Source organism: Anastrepha ludens, chromosome 3 (assembly GCF_028408465.1).
Source record: "Anastrepha ludens isolate Willacy chromosome 3, idAnaLude1.1, whole genome shotgun sequence".
Taxonomy (NCBI): Eukaryota; Metazoa; Arthropoda; class Insecta; order Diptera; family Tephritidae; genus Anastrepha; species Anastrepha ludens.
The window spans coordinates 12,526,194-12,542,220 of record NC_071499.1 but is presented as its reverse complement, the minus strand read 5'-3'; the positions used below and the strand labels follow the sequence as shown (position 1 = coordinate 12,542,220).

The following is a 16,027-nucleotide window of genomic DNA, read 5'->3' as shown; positions in this document are numbered from 1 at the left end:
ACTCACCGTATTTGCCTAATATAGATTCCTGTAACTTCGACCTACATTTGTATTTGGCCATGAAAGGAAAACGTTTTGCGTCCATAGAGGCCATTCAAAAGGATTGTACCGATTCTAATCAATGACCTGAAATACTCTTTCGAAAAGTTTTTAGATCGCGCAAAACAGTGTATCGTTGCCAGATGGGACTATTTTGAATAAATAAAGTCAAAGTTATCAGAACAAAGCTTCTGTCGTTTCTATTTGAGCTCAGTCTTGTTTATTTTGGACTTCACCTTGTATTCTTTAACTCACGAAAGACTTCCAAATCAAACCTTAATCTCCAGGATACACTTTTTGAATAGTGACTAATGTATTTCACCGCTTACAATATATATTATATTTTAGATTTAGTGTTAGCCTTCTATTTGAGTTGTACTTTAATTGATGAAAGAATGAATAAATAAATAAATATCTGAAATAAGATCTGAAATATACAAAATACAAATCATTGACTTTTTCGGAATATGCGAAACCCACTTATTTACGTAGCAACCTAAGAGGGTATTCTAGTGTAGATGCATGAATTTCGCCGGATTTTTTAACCGCTGTACAAACAAAAGAAAAAAAACTTTTACTATCCATTTTTTTATCATTTGTTTATTGAGTATTAATTATTACATTTAAAACTAACCCGAAAAAAATTAAAATTAGGGTCCAACCCTTTTGGTGATCTGAAAAATAAAGGCCAAACGGATTCTTAATTATTATAGATGTCGCTATCGAATGAGTTTTGGAAAGGGTAAACAAATTTTTTTGAAAAAATTTTTTATTTGTTTGCATGTTTTTTCGAAAATTCCTATTTTTTTAAATTCTAAATGCAAAGTTATAGTTTTCAGCTAGAGTCATCGGCTAAAGGAATGTATATAGAACATCCTCCCTAAATTTGAAGTAAATCAGTCCATTAGAACTCAAGGTAGAAACTCAAAGATGCCATGTCACCAAAAAGGCTATAACTCATGAAATAATAGGAATTTTAAAAAAACCCCTTATTAACATATTCTTAAATGTCTAAACTTTGAAAATATGCAAAAAAAAAAATTCGATTTTTTCAAAATTCTCCACTAGAATACCCTCTTAACCAGAAATGAGCCTCATAACTAAAGATATTTTTCTTACCTCACGTAGCGGGCGGAGTATTTGGCGCACATGGCACGGATTATGGTAATAAATTTTTAAAATTTTAACACGTTTTTAAAGCACATAGCAATCCTTAGTTAATTCTCAAGACTAAGTAAGTACCTCCGCCAAATATTACAGTTGTAGCTGCCGTCTCTCACTGCCAAAGAACTGCGTACATGCAAGAGTACTCCCATTTACACATCCAAATACATTAATTCGAAAGATACAACTGATACAAACATACATCCATATATACATACTCATATACCTACATACATACACACATACATACATATATACATTTTTCCATAAGCAGCATATTTCAGCGCAATAATTTGAGTACTTTGCTGCGGTTTTGCGAAATACCACAATGACTACACTGCAACTCGGCGAGTAACTAAGCAACTTTTAATTTTCGCCCCTACCCAAGAGGTCAACGTGTGTATTTCTTCCAGGTAAATGCATGTATATATATATGTATATATCCAGAACCACGCACGGAAAATAATGAGAAAAAAAATCATTTCTAAAGTTCTGATTTCCTGTGGTGCCTCACCTGTCTAAGTGTGTGCGATATTGCAGTGTCAAATGCAGTTTCCTGCGCCTGTGTATGAGTGTTGTGCATTTGTGTGCACTTTATTGCAGAAAGTATTTACTTTCGTCAACTACATTAAAAAAGTTATTCAAAGCACGTACATTCGTGCGTTCTAAAAGACCCGTCAAATAACCACAAAATTAATGAGTTTCGAGTGCATGGAAAAGGAAGACTTTAAGTTACGGCTGCGGTGTGGGTGTAGTACAGTGCGCCAAAAGGCTTTAGGAACTTTATTCAAGGGGTTTTCTTACTTGAAAGGCAGAGAATATTTGAAGTGCAGGGGTTGAGAGGTTAGTTGTGGAAAATTTCCAGTAGATATGGTAAGTAGCCTATCAAACAGCTGATTGTCAAAATTTTCACACACTGGATGTAACAAACGCAGTGCCGCAATCAATATTTGAGAATATCTGCGGAATTTGACCAATTGAAAAAAGTATGGTGAAAAGAAGGATTGGATATCCATTCCATATCGAGCAGGCCAACCTGGTCGAAAATGTGGTTTGCAATAATACAGGGCACGAGTACTCCTTCCGTTTCGCAGCGGTTGCAGATTGTGATACCATCTAGTTGTTTGATATTTAATGGAAAGCGCGACTAGTTTAATGGGCCACGGTGGTCTCGAAAATTTAGGGTATTTTCAGGATTTTTTTTACAATAAAAAAATGAAAAACGATATTTAAATTATTTAGGCCTTTCATTCAGCTTCTTTTACATACAAAAATTAAAAATAATATAAATTTTTTTTAAATTTTATTAATTTTAAAAATTGCGCTGAGGTAGACCCTGCCGAAAAATTGGACCCGGACGGTGTTGTCCATTTAGGCTCTTCTATTTATCGGAAACGCAAAAACCAAAAAAATTATTAACCAGTATGACTGACTGAACTGATGAACGCGGTTTTGAATTTCCGCTCTAAAATTCGGAATTTTTTCAGTTTTTTAATTAAAAAAAAAACGAAATAATTGAAATAATAATATGATTCTAGTACGGGTGATAGCCATTGGTGTTGTCAACAACACATTAAAATTTCAGACGATTCGGTTGAATAGTTTTTTTTTGACAACAACAGGACGAAAAATTGCCAAAAACCTTCGAGGACGCTGAATTGGAGGCATTGCTCAATGAGGATGCATGTCAAACGCAAGAAGAGCTTACTTCAGTATTAGGAGTTACCCGCCAATCCTTTTCCAAGCGATTGCATGCCTTGGGAAGGATTCAGAAAAAGTGGACTTGGGTTCCTTATGAGTTATAACCAAGGGACGTTGAACGTCGTTTTTTCGACGTTTCGCCTTTGAACAACTGCTTCAGCGACAAAAAAGGAAGGGGATTCTTCATCGCATCATGACGGGTGATGAAAAATGGATTCACTACAGCAACCCAAAGAAAAGAAGGTCATGGGGACTACTCGGCCATGCTTCTACGTCGTCGCCTGGGCCGAATATTCACGCTGCGAAGGTTATGCTACGTGTTTGGTGGGACCAGGTTGGTGTTATTTATTATTTTATGAGCTGTTAAAACCAAGCGAAATCATCACTGCGGATCGGTATCGACTTCAATTGATGCGATTGAGCCGAGCACTGCGCGTGAAGCGGCCCCAATACGAGTAGAGGCATGAGAAAGTGATTCTACAGCATGACAACGCTCGGCCTCACGTTGCCAAACCCCGTAAAGCCTACCTGGAAACACTGAAATGGGAAATCCTACCCCACCCGCCATATTCTCCAGATATTGCGTCGTCCGGTTATCACATGTTCCGATTGATGGCACATGATCTAGCTGACCAGCAGGCCCATTTATATGAAGGCATCAAAAAATGACTTAATCCGTGGATAGCCGCATAAGATGAACGGTTTTACCGCGACGGTATACGAGATCTACCAGAAAAATGGGGAAAAGTAGCAGCCAGCGATGGGCAATACTTTCAAAAATAGCGATATTTACATTTTGTTTTTTGCAAATGAGTTTGGTTAAGTTTCCTACGAGCTTCTACAAGGTTTTATGCTATGCTGACTTCGGCGATATCGTCTGCGTATCCGATTAGAACGAATTTCTAACCCGATCGGGAATTTCTGTATTGAATATCTCATCTTAACTCTTGATGTTCTATAAGTAGGGACCAAGAATTGATGCTTGTACCGCTCCGGAAGTGACGTTTATACACCGAACACCCTTTTGGGGTTTGATATACGATTTTGCGGTATCACAAATAATTCCTCATTATGCGCTGTGGACATGCCGGAACTTTTAACCAGAGCTAATATGTCATCTTACGCCGATAAAAGCGTTCCTTACATCTGTTGAGAAGAAGGACTATACTTCTGAATTCTATACTGACCTGTTACGCTGCTCCTACGTTGCTTATGGCAGCTTGGATTGCCCTTATTGTAGACTTTTCGCGTCAAAAGCTGTGATGTTTTATTTATAGCCCTCCATCATCAGCTAAGGCTGCGACCAGTTGAGGTTTTATCAGTCTTTCAAGGAGCTTTCCTGCTGCATGGGAGGTTCGCCTTGTTTATTAGTACCAGCTGGTACTTTTTCGAGATTTTTGAGAAAATTGAATCCTTTAAACAGGCGCTGTACATGTTTAGTAAGACTTGGGGTCACATTTTTGGGATCTCTTCGAGGAATGCGGGTACTCCATCCGGTTCTGGTTCCCTGTTATTATGAAGTTGTCTCTCACCTGACTTTAGGCTCTTTTGTCACGTTTATTTGACGCTCTCTTACTTCTCTGATTTTGTTACTTGGAAAGAGTTTTTTTACGAAATAATCAATCGCGCTTGAGTTTAGTTCCGATATAGGTATCCAGGCTCCGAGTTCCTTCACCACAATCTTGCAACCAGGAACCCAAGGGTCCTGTTTAGATCTGCCCGGAGTTACTCTCAACTTTTTTTCTTGCTTTTTGGCATAGCTGCCTTTTCCCACTCTTATATGCCTCTGAATCCACATTGGCATACGCGGTTTGCCCGTCTCTGTTTCTAGTGCATTTGCATCTGAAGCGAAGTCAGTCACGTCCAAACGGTTATTTTCTCCGTTCCCCAATAAACCAAGATTATTTATTTTTTCTTTGTTAAGGTCGGTGTTTGCAGCGAGAACAAAGCTGCGCTCACGACCTTAGAAAACCTTCAAACCACTTCAAGGGTAGTAGGACATAATACTCTGATGCTTACATAGTTCCTGGCACACATGGGTATCGCGGGTAACGAGACCTCTGACTCTTTAGCTGGGATGAGTTCTGAGACCAACCCTAGTGTCATTAAGCAAAATTAAACTATAGGCAGCTGGTTTGACTGATGACGGCCCACTTTCTATAGGCGAAGCACATGGAAAAGGTAGGCATCTCAGACAGTGCACTCTGCCCAGTATTTGGAGAGTAGGATGGGACGGCGGAGCACTTTCTGTGCGTCTGCCCCGCCTTCGCTCGAATCAGACTTGAGGCCTTTGGCACTGGTATACTAAGAAGCGGCCACCTAGGATCCTTGACACCACAAGATTTACCCAGATTTCTACGGAGATCGGATAGGTTTAAAGAAAATTAAAAGTGGAACCCGAGTGCAGTACAATGGACTTAATGTTGTCTGAGTGCTGTACGTGCTAGTCGCACCGACAAAAAGAAAATGGATATCACTTTCCCCTATATTCGTACTGGATGTTTCCTTATGTTCTGCTCTGAATGAAATATATTGATGGTCGCTGCCTGTGAACTTTTCGAGGACTCTTCGAGTCTTCTAGATGGGGTTACTGCTCCTGTGTTCATGATCGTCAGTCCGAGCCTAGCCGCTATATTCAGAACCCTGCTGCCTCTTGAGTTCGTAGTTGCCATTCGATGGCTTTGAAGTTCAAATCAGCAATTACCGATCCCCCGATTTCTCGAGCCATATCCTAAATTCCACATAGTTTAGTTTCGGAATTCTTCGGTGTTATCGCTGCGTGTATAGATATAGATTTCTTGACGCGTGATGATTAATGTTTTGAAACTCAATAGTTCGAAATTTATAATAATCAGCGGTCGCCGTTGGCAAACAGGTTGGTGCGTGACTACCATTCAGGATTCAGAGAGAACGTCGGTTCGAGTCTCGGTGAAACACCAAAATTAAGCAAACGTTTTTTCTAAAAGTGGTCGTTCTCGGCAGGCAATGGCAAACCTCCGAGTGTATTTCTGCCATGAAAAAGCTCCTCATAAAAATATCTGCCGTTCGGAGTCGGCTTGAAACTGTAGGTCCCTCAATTTGTGGAACAACATCAAGCCGCACACCACAAATAGGGGGAGGAGCTCGGTCAAATGCCCAAAAAGAGTGTTCGACCCAATTATTTATTATTTCAGTAAAAAAAAGAACAATAAAATCTGACCTTTACGTTTTTTTAGTCAAAAATTTAACCTTTATTTTTTTATTACTATTTGACTTTTATTTCTTCAGTCAAATATACAAGTAAAAATCTGACTTATATTTTTTGGTAAAAATGAAGGTTAAAATTTAATTTTTTTGTTTTATTTTTGTTGGTCAAAAATAAGCGTTAAAAATTCATCTGTGCATCCCCGACTAAGAGATCTGGCATGTCTTAATATTCGAGTGCTAGCGCCATAAGTAAATGTAGAATACGTGTTCTCGGCATTAGTAGTTTTACCATTCCATATTTCGACATTTTTACTGCACTCCAGTTAAAAATAATCCCAATTCGCCACATTATTTTGAAATTTTTTTGTTGAAGGAAATTTGTAGGACCTTAAATTTTTGAGCATTGAAGGATTTCCACTACCGAATAAATCTTCAAATACTTTTGTACCAACCAGTATATTAATGCAAAATAATTTTACCATCATCTCTTTGCCGTCCAAAGCTCTATTGATTTCCCATTGACAGGATATCAACACTGAAATCAAATAGGTATTTCGTGATTTTGCATTCATTGCACCTCAAATTTTTGGTCTTTTAGTGTACGGACGCCAGTAAATTTGATTAAATAAATATTTTATTGAACGAAATCCTCTTAGTAGATTATTGAAAATTTAACTAACTTGTACTTTATATTCACTTATACGCTTCACTCTCCACCCTCCACGCAGCTCTCGCTTATAACGCCGAAAAGCCCTGCGCCGCCTTATACCTTAACGGTGCATAGCTGTGTTGATAGCCAGTCGCAGGCGCACAATAATTCGAAGAGCCAAAGAAGCCGCCACCTCCACCACCATTGAGACCACTCGCAGTGGATGCCACCGATGTTGCACTACCAAAGGCACCATAGGAATTTGCATAATTTTTTGCAGCAGCCGCGGCCACCGCTGCGGACGAATACATGCCAAGTGTGGGGAAGCTCAGCGTGTAAGCGGCGGCTGCTGCGGCCGCATCTTCAATTTGTTGATGGAAAAATCCACCAGCACTGCAACTACCGGAAATGCCTTTATCGAATTTGTGCGTGACGCTGATGGGTGGCACCGGCTGAGGTGTGCCCGCCAATATCGAGCGGCCACTCGTTGAGCTGCGTTCATTGCGACGAAATTTCGCGCGTCTATTTTGAAACCAAACCTGTGGCAAAAAAAAAAAAACGAATAAAAGGGTAGCATAAAATTGAAGTGGAGGGGATTTTGAGAAATGAATTGTAGTCATTGCATGCAGAAATATTAAAATTTTATTTGGGATTTTTTCCACTTGGACAACACACACACACACACACCTGTACACGTGCCTCACTCAGACCCACTTTGGTGGCCAGCTCCTCGCGCACAAATGCGTCCGGATAGTGGGTGCGTTCGAAAACCTTTTCCAAAGCAGTCAATTGGCCAGAGGTGAATGTGGTGCGATTACGACGCGGCTTGCGTGAAAGTTGTTGCGTGGCCGATGGTGCCGTCGCTGCTGGAGGATGCTGTGAATGTTGCGAGTGAATTTGCTGTGGTTGGTTATGATGTGGCAACATGTGCGAGGAGAGGCTCTGCAGGTGTTGGGTATGGTGTTGTTGTAAAGGCTGCTGCTGTGGATGGTGAGTGTGTGGCGTGCCCATTAAGCTGGACGCGTCCGGATAATCGTCGCTGCTGCTACGAAAACTGTCATCTGGAAAGGAATGGATGGAAGTGGAAAGAAATTATTAATACTTTAAAGTGGCTGTGGATTGTAAATTTGTATTGAAATTTCAAGTGCAACTATAAAAGAACAGGGTCTTTTTGGAGGGTTGTTCGATCTTTAGTGAAAAACACATTTCGTGGCATTTCGTGGTTACTCAAATATCTGACTCTTCTTTACTTGCTGGCAGGTATTCATGAGGTCAAACTTTCCATGATTTTGTCGAATATGTCTTGCTGGATGGCATTCGTTATCGTCGAAAAATATTGGAAATTTATTTGTATAGAACTGCAAACTAAGATAGTCCCAAAGGAAAAAAGTCTAAAAAAATCACTTATCGTTAAATCGTTGATTTATTTCGTTTGCAAATGCGTAAGCTAACCATGCCCTAAAATTTCTGATACATGACAGCAATCCGCCACTGGAAAGTGAAGAAGGTATTGACGCCAAATTTTCGAAGCCAATATGCCGGAAATGATTCCGCCAAATTATACCCTACAGGACATGTTCCTCAACGTGGCCACTGTGACTTTAGAAGCCGGAAGCATCGCTTTTGAAAGAGATTTTACGTATAAACAAATATCGCATAAAGAACAGAACAAATATTAGCAAACGGAACAGATTTTTAATGTTTGAATTAAAATTGAAAATTATCAGCCTAATCGTGTGAACTCCATATGGGCTCCATGTGAGCAAGCCATTACCAGATTAAGTGAAAACAGTTCCTTCAAAATAATATTTTAGTTATTAGATTATTGCTTGGTGAAAGTACTTGCCGCAGGTGTAATAATACGAGGGATGTCTTAAGTAGTTTGTGCCCAATAATGAAATCACAGTAAAATAATGATGAAAGTGGCTTTATACAGGGTTTGATTGAAAAGTAATAGGCCTTATTTTTTCTAAGCAGTTTTATTAAACCTTTTGGCTTATACAACTAATATTCTTCAAAATAGGTCCTTCCACTGCAGGAAACATTTTTTAAACTCATCCGCTGGAATCGCGTTCAATTCGGCTGTCACAGTTTTTTCGATCGCCTCGATGGAATCTAAACGCCTCCCCTTCAGCTTTCTTTTCAGGCGCGGGAACAAGAGGAAGTCCGGAGGGGACAGGTCTGGGCTGTAGGGAGGGTGGGGATGCACCGGAACCCCCATCTTGGCCAATGCAGAGGTGCAGAGGAAGGCAGTGTGCGCCGGCGCATTGTCGTGATGAAGGGTCCAATTGTTGACGTGGTCGGGCCGAACCCGGGCGACGCGATTTTTCAGCCAAAGGAGCACTTCTTTGTATAATGCCGCGTTTATAGTGCTTCCTGGTGGTACAAACTCCTTGTGGACAATGCCCCGACAGTCAAAAAAGATGATCAGCTGCATTTTCGCCACTGCAAAATCCTAACACACTTTTAAAACAGCTTTCACGCGCGGAGCGATGTTGATTGCACCGCTGTTGCCAGTGAACTGGGACCGGTTTCTAGTGGAAGGGGAAGGTCCAACGATCATTTTCTCCCACTAGCCGATTCGGTTGATCGCTTGGCAGACGCGTGGGAAGGCTCATTACTTTTCAATCAAACCCTGTATGCATAATCCAGGCGATTGACCACACGGGAGCCGTGCTCAATTTTATAAAGATATACAAGGTTATCTTCCCATCTAGGGAAGAGTGCAATACTAACCCAACATGGCTAAATGATGACTCACAAAAATGGTTACAAAACGCTCCAGGGAGTAGGAGCAGGAATAGTGGGGTCTGGAGTACACAAATCCCTAACACTAAGTACAGATACCAAAATTTTGCTTGCGGATCTCTTCGCCATAATGGAAACAGTGGAAATCATATCCAAAAGAGGGTTCGTGAAAGTAAAAACTAAAATACTTTCGGACAGCCAATCGATTCTCAAAGCCTTGAATAGTTTGACATTCAAGTAAAAGTCCTAACACAGTTTAACATAACACTCAACAAACTGGCCACTCATAATCCGGTCTCACTGATTTGGGTACCAGGACATGAGGGGCACGAAGGAAACGAGAATACAGACTTGTATGCTAAAAAAGGGGCAGAAGGGCTATTTATTGGACCAACCCCATTTTTCGTCTTTAACCAAAATAATATAAAACAGGAAACCAAAAAATGGATCCAAACTAATATCAGGGTACACTGGAACGACACAAGTGGCCTTAATCACTCCAAAAAAATTTTGAACTTCAATGCCAACAGAACAAAATCTGCTCTAACCCTAGCTAAAAAGGGCCTCCGATTACTCTGTGGAGCATTTACAGGTCACTTTGTCTGTAATAAACATTTTAACACAATAGGATTATCTAGTACGAGAACATGCATATTGTGCTATGATGAAGAGAAGCCTATGAAACACTTAATCACCAACAGTGAGGTATTAGGCCAGAGGAGACACAGAATCCTGAGCTCGTACCTGTTAGAGGAGGAAGACCTAATATTGTTCCCTCCTAAGGAGCTGGTTCAATTCCTCCATAAACTAAACTATTATAAAGGGTGGTTTAGTTTCAATGGCCGGTGTTGATTTTGAATAAAACACAATTTTTTTAAGAAATTATTGTCATTTCTCTCTATCGTGATAATATTGGTATAGTTCAATGACGCATGAAATAAAATATCGGTCAAATAGCCGCCGCGGCTTCGGCGGCACACCTCCATCCGATGTTCCAAATTTTCGATGACGCTGAGGCATAATTGAGGTTCTATGCCGTTAATGTGCCGAATTATCTCGCCCTTTAGCTCTTGAATTGTTGCCGGCTTATCGATGTACTCCTTTTCTTTCAAATAACCTCAAAGAAAGAAGTCCAACGGTGTCAAATCACATGATCTTGGCGGCCAACTAACATCGCCGCGACGTGAGACTATTCGGCCATCAAATTATTCGCGCAAAAGAGCCATTGTTTCGTTAGCTGTGTGACAAGTGACAACGTCCTGTTGAAACCACATATCGTCCACATCCATATCTTCCGATTCGAGCCATAAAAAGTTCGTTATCATCTCACAATAGCGAACACTATTCACAGTAACTGCCTGACCGGCCTCATTTTGGAAAAAATACGGCCCAATGATGCCGCCGGCCCATAAACCGCTCCAAACAGTCACTCTTTGTGGGTGCATCGGTTTTTCGGCAATCCCTCTTGGATTATCATTCGCCCAATTGCGGCAATTCTGCTTATTGACGAATCCAGTGAGGTGAAATTGTGACTCATCACTGAAGATGATTTTCTTCGAAAATTGGTCATTTACTGTTGCCATTTCCTGCCACCATTCTGACCATTGACGACGCTTGAAATGGTCAAGAGGCTTTAGTTCTTGAGTCAATTGCACGTTGTAAGCGTGTAAATGCAAGCCTTTATGCAAAATGTTCATCAGCGAAGAGCGTGAGAGGTGCACTTCTTTGTGGCCACGACGACGAGTTAAGATGGACGGCTCTTCAACCACACTATCGCGAACAGCAGTAATAAAGGGTGTTTTTTTAGAGGTTAGGTTTTCAAGATGAAATAAAACGTATATAATTTAATGTTATGGCAAAGAATTTAGCTTTATTATAAAGACAAGGGTTTGCCATTATCTTTTAAAAATGATTTCGGGCAAGTGGCCGCCGCGGCTGGCTCGAATAAATTCCAGCCGAGAGGCCCAATTTTCGACCACTTTTTGCAGCAATTGGGGCCGTATGTCAGCAATAACGCGCCGAATATTCTGTTCCAAGACGTCAATCGTCTCGGGCTTATCTGCGTAGACAAGCGACTTCACATAGCCCCACAAGAAATAGTCCAGCGGTGTTATATCGCACGATCTTGGAGGACACGCCACAGGTCCACGGCGCGAGATAATGCGCTCACCAAAAGTTTCCTTCAATAAATCGATTGTTGCGTTGGCTGTATGGCATGTAGCGCCGTCTTGTTGGAACCAAAGGTCGTCCACATCAACATCGTCCAATTCAGGCACGAAAAAGTCATTAATCATGGCTCTATAGCGTTCTCCATTGACTGTAACATTATGGCCGGCTTCATTTTTAAAGAAATATGGACCAATGATTCCCTCTGCCCATAGAGCACACCAAACAGTGACTTTTTGAGGATGTAACGGCGTCTCAGCAATGGCTTGTGGATTATGTTCACTCCAACTGCGACAATTTTGCTTATTGACATACCCATTCAACCAAAAATGAGATTCATCGCTGAACAAAATTTTCTTGTGAAAATCGGGATCGGTGGCCATCTCGTTTTGGGCCCATTCACCGAACGTGCGACGCGGTTGATGGTCGTTCGGCTTCAATTCTTGCACGAGTTGGATTTTGTAAGCCCGCAAGCCAAGATCCTTCCGCAAAATCTTCCATAAAGTGGATGGGCACATCTCCAATTGCTGCGCGCGATGGCGGATGGACTTATTCGGGTATTTTTCGATACTCTGCTCCACAGCAGCAATAGCGTCTTCGGTGCGCACTGTACGACGTCTCTGAGGATGCGTATTATCCACTAGAGCAAAAAGTGACAGCTGTCAAAAAGACCATCTACGAAAAAAGTAGAGCCAACTTGAAAACCTAACCTCTAAAAAAAACACCCTTTATTTTCTGCAGTACGAGCTGTACGAGCATGCACTGGTGTTTTCACATCTCCTACAGAGCCGGTTGGCTCAAACTTTTGCACAATTTTTCCGATTGTACGCACATTTGGACGATTAAATTGACCGAAGAAATCACGAAGTGCGCGATATGCATTTTGATTTGAACGCCGGTTTTCATAATAAGCCTGAATAACTTTAACGCGTTGCTCGATTGTGTATCTTTCCACGGTTTAAATTGAGTTAGTCTGAAATTCAAAAGTGTCGGATGAAATGCAGAAAAAAACTTGACGTTTAGGTGCGGTTCACATTCAACATCGGCCCTTGAAATTCAACCACCCATTAATTAAGTAGTTAGGGGCGCACAATAGATCAACCTGGTCGCAGTGCGCAAAGGCCTTAACCTAACCCGAGCAAGCATTACCATTACCATTGTGTTCTCATTGACTACATTATTGCAGCTTTTATTTTATACTGCAGCGTTACCGGTAAAGTCCGCCTAGATACTTAAAAAGATGATTAAAAAAAATTTATAAAATATTTTTTTTCTCTTCGCAGAACATAAGTTTAGCTATTTCTGCTGATGATGTCCAAAGCTTAACTGTTTTCGAGGCATGAAATTTTAAAGATTTTTTAAAAAACTATTGTTTTTTTGCTCTTCGCAGAAAATATGAAATATTCTTAATAACGCATAAAATAAAAACGAATAATGGGCAGTTTTTGCACTAAATATTTTCGCTTCTAAATCTCATTATTCACATACTCGAGAATTTCTAGTGGTACTCTATTGCGGCAAGTGGCCTTTTATTTAATGCGTTTCCGAATATTAAATTTATTTCCTACAAATTTACAGATGCGCCTACACGAGTAACACTTGAATAACTTTAAGGCGCTCTTAGTTGACATTTAACAAGGCAATAACACAATTCCCAAGCAAACATTAAATCAATTCCACGAAATGCGAGAAGATTCCAAATTAAAGCTCAAATTGCATATTAGGGACCAAATGACCACATACTTGCCCATGTATTTACACACACACACATACACATGCACATAACATAGCATAGTTCCCGGAGCATGAACATTTTTACGACGCGTCAGCATTTACCGGGTGTCAATAGCGCCGGAGGGAGGAGCCATCAAATCTGATTTTATGTGCCGCAATTTCATTGTGCCGCTGTGGTGGATCGTTAAATTTGGTTCGTATTGTTGCACATCATATTTACAACCTCGCAGGCAACAACAAAATGGTCAACTGTGCTTACTACTACTACTAACGCAAATAACACAATTGATGTTATTGCTTACTTGACACCTTTTGTCAGCTGACAGGAAACAGAAGACAGAAGACGGCAGGCGGCAGGCGGCAGGCTGCAAACAAGCCAAACACTCACACATCCTTAAATACTACTTTTCAACAACACTTTTCATGGATTTCTATTAAATTTCTTCCTTTAATACTTTCTCTTGTGCTTTTGTTTTTGTTTTTTCTTTTTGCTTCTGGCGCTCATAAAAATTTAAGCAGAAATGCCTTTCACTTTGTCCCCACTTTGCGACACTTTGTATGCCATTAGCTGAAATCGCTGAAAGACAAGGCATTATTTTGTAATCGAATTAAAATCTCGTAAAATGATGATTTAGTGTTGGCATTTGCTGAAATATGTTTGTATGTTCGCCAAACGTTTAATGCATCAATAAATAGCTGACGGTTGATAGAGTTCACAAATGCATACATACATACATACTCGTACATGCTTGTAAACATACATGAAATGCATAAAATCGCCGTGTTGACTCTATTTCGAGCTCATCAGCTAATTGATTTTCCTAGAAGCATTTCAAGGTATGTGCGTGTGTGTGTGTGTGTGTGTGCATATAATCGTACATACATATGTTGCTTGTTTCTATGTTAGTTTAATTTGATGTTAACTTTGTAGAAGTAAATCTGAAACTGAGTGCCAATTTTCGGATTGCACCTTGCTCTACTTTATATAAGTGTATCTATGTACTTATGCATATTTACATATTTAGATTTGAAAGGTAGCTTCATAATGCCTATCTCATAGAAGCATTCGCCCTTATTGGCGAAAACTCCAGTAATCGATTTTCACATACTTCTCTTGATACTAATTTCTTATCCGATGACAAGATGGTAACCGAGAAAAAGATAGTGCCTGGTCCGGACTATTAAGCGGATGCATTAAAACTTCTTAACCTAACTCCCGGAGTTTTTGGCGAGTCACTACAGATGTGTGTGGCCTGGCGTTGTCCTGATGGAATACAACATCTCTTCTGTTGGCCGATTCTGGATGTTTCTTGTCAATCGCTCGCTTCAAGCGGTCCAGTTGTTGATAGTAGAGATCTAAATTTAATGTTTGGCCATACGGAAGCAACTCTTAAGAAATTATTCCTTTCCACACAGTAAATACACAGTAGAACCTTCCAGGCCGTAAGTCCTGGTTTGTCCACCGTTTGAACTATTTCATCATGCTTTGACTACGATCGTTTTTACACAATACGTGTAACGTGTTGACGTCATCATTTTTGTTGAAACCTGGCTCATCGCTCACTCTTTTTTTTTGACGATGAATACTTCGACTCAAACTTATATAGTGTTTTTCGTAAAGTCCGAAATGTAGAAAGTACGGGTTGCTCTTTAGGGGGTGGAGTTCTCATTGCAGTTCAACGTAAGCTACAAGCATCCCATATCTCGCTTTTAAACGAGGATCCCATTCTTGATCAATTGTGTGTTTGTATAAAGGGATCATCTCGATTTGGCTCTTTATACTTAATTGTATCTTACATAGCGCCTAAGTAATTTTGATCTTTACAAGTCGCATACGGACAACATTGTTTCCCTAGTTCTAAATGTTTCTTGGTACACTAACTTCTGTAAGTACAGTCTAATCCCAACTAATGTCACATCATCACTAGAATTATATGTAATTGATAATCTATTAAGCATTGATTTAGTACAAATTAATTCTTTCAAAAATAAGCTTAATAGAATTCTTGATCTCATCTTCGTCAGTGCTAATATTAATAGTTCTCTCTCTGAATGCTTCTCATTCTTCTCGCCTGCTGATAAACATCATGTCACTTGAATGCTTAACGTCGAGTTTTGCGAGTTTGCGAGTAGTAAACCAGACGAGACAATAGCTTTCAATTTCTCCTCTTGTGGCTTTTCTAGGTTAAACAGCATTTTACATAACATCAATTGGGAAGATTTGCTTTCTGGATTAGATATTGTTGAATGCTATTCTATCTTTAAAGCGCATTTGCTTCAAATTTTTATGAAATATGTACCAGAATTAAAAAAACAACCCTTTAAACTTCCATGGTACACTTATCAACTTAAAAAACTTATAAATAAGCGGAATAAGCTTCACAAGCAATTTTTAGCATCAAAGAATGAATCTATCTTTATAAATTACAAGCATTGCTTAAAAAAATTCAACTGTTTAAATAAATATTTTATACAGGAACTATATTCTTCGGATTGAAGAGAATATTAAGTCTAATCCTAAGGCCTTTTAGCGATTTGTTAAATCTAAAAAGTCAAGCGCTCGAGTCCCTTCTGCGGTTCATTATAATGAGAAATTAGCGTATACTCCTGTGGACTTAGCCAATTTATTTGCCGATTTTT

General features: G+C 39.9%; 1 protein-coding gene across 1 annotated transcript in view; it reads right to left on the bottom strand.

Annotated features, from left to right (window-relative positions):
- Nucleotides 1-6,771: 6,771 nt before the first annotated feature.
- LOC128857027 (pituitary homeobox 1-like) overlaps nucleotides 6,772-16,027 on the bottom strand; it is a 30,485-nt gene continuing 21,229 nt past the window's right edge. The window contains exons 2-3 of the mRNA XM_054092546.1: nucleotides 7,427-7,800; nucleotides 6,772-7,278 (exon numbers count right to left, since the gene is read on the bottom strand). Coding sequence (XP_053948521.1) covers nucleotides 6,826-7,278; nucleotides 7,427-7,800 — 827 coding nt within the window. The 3' untranslated portion in view covers nucleotides 6,772-6,825. The remainder of the gene's footprint in view (nucleotides 7,279-7,426; nucleotides 7,801-16,027) is intronic.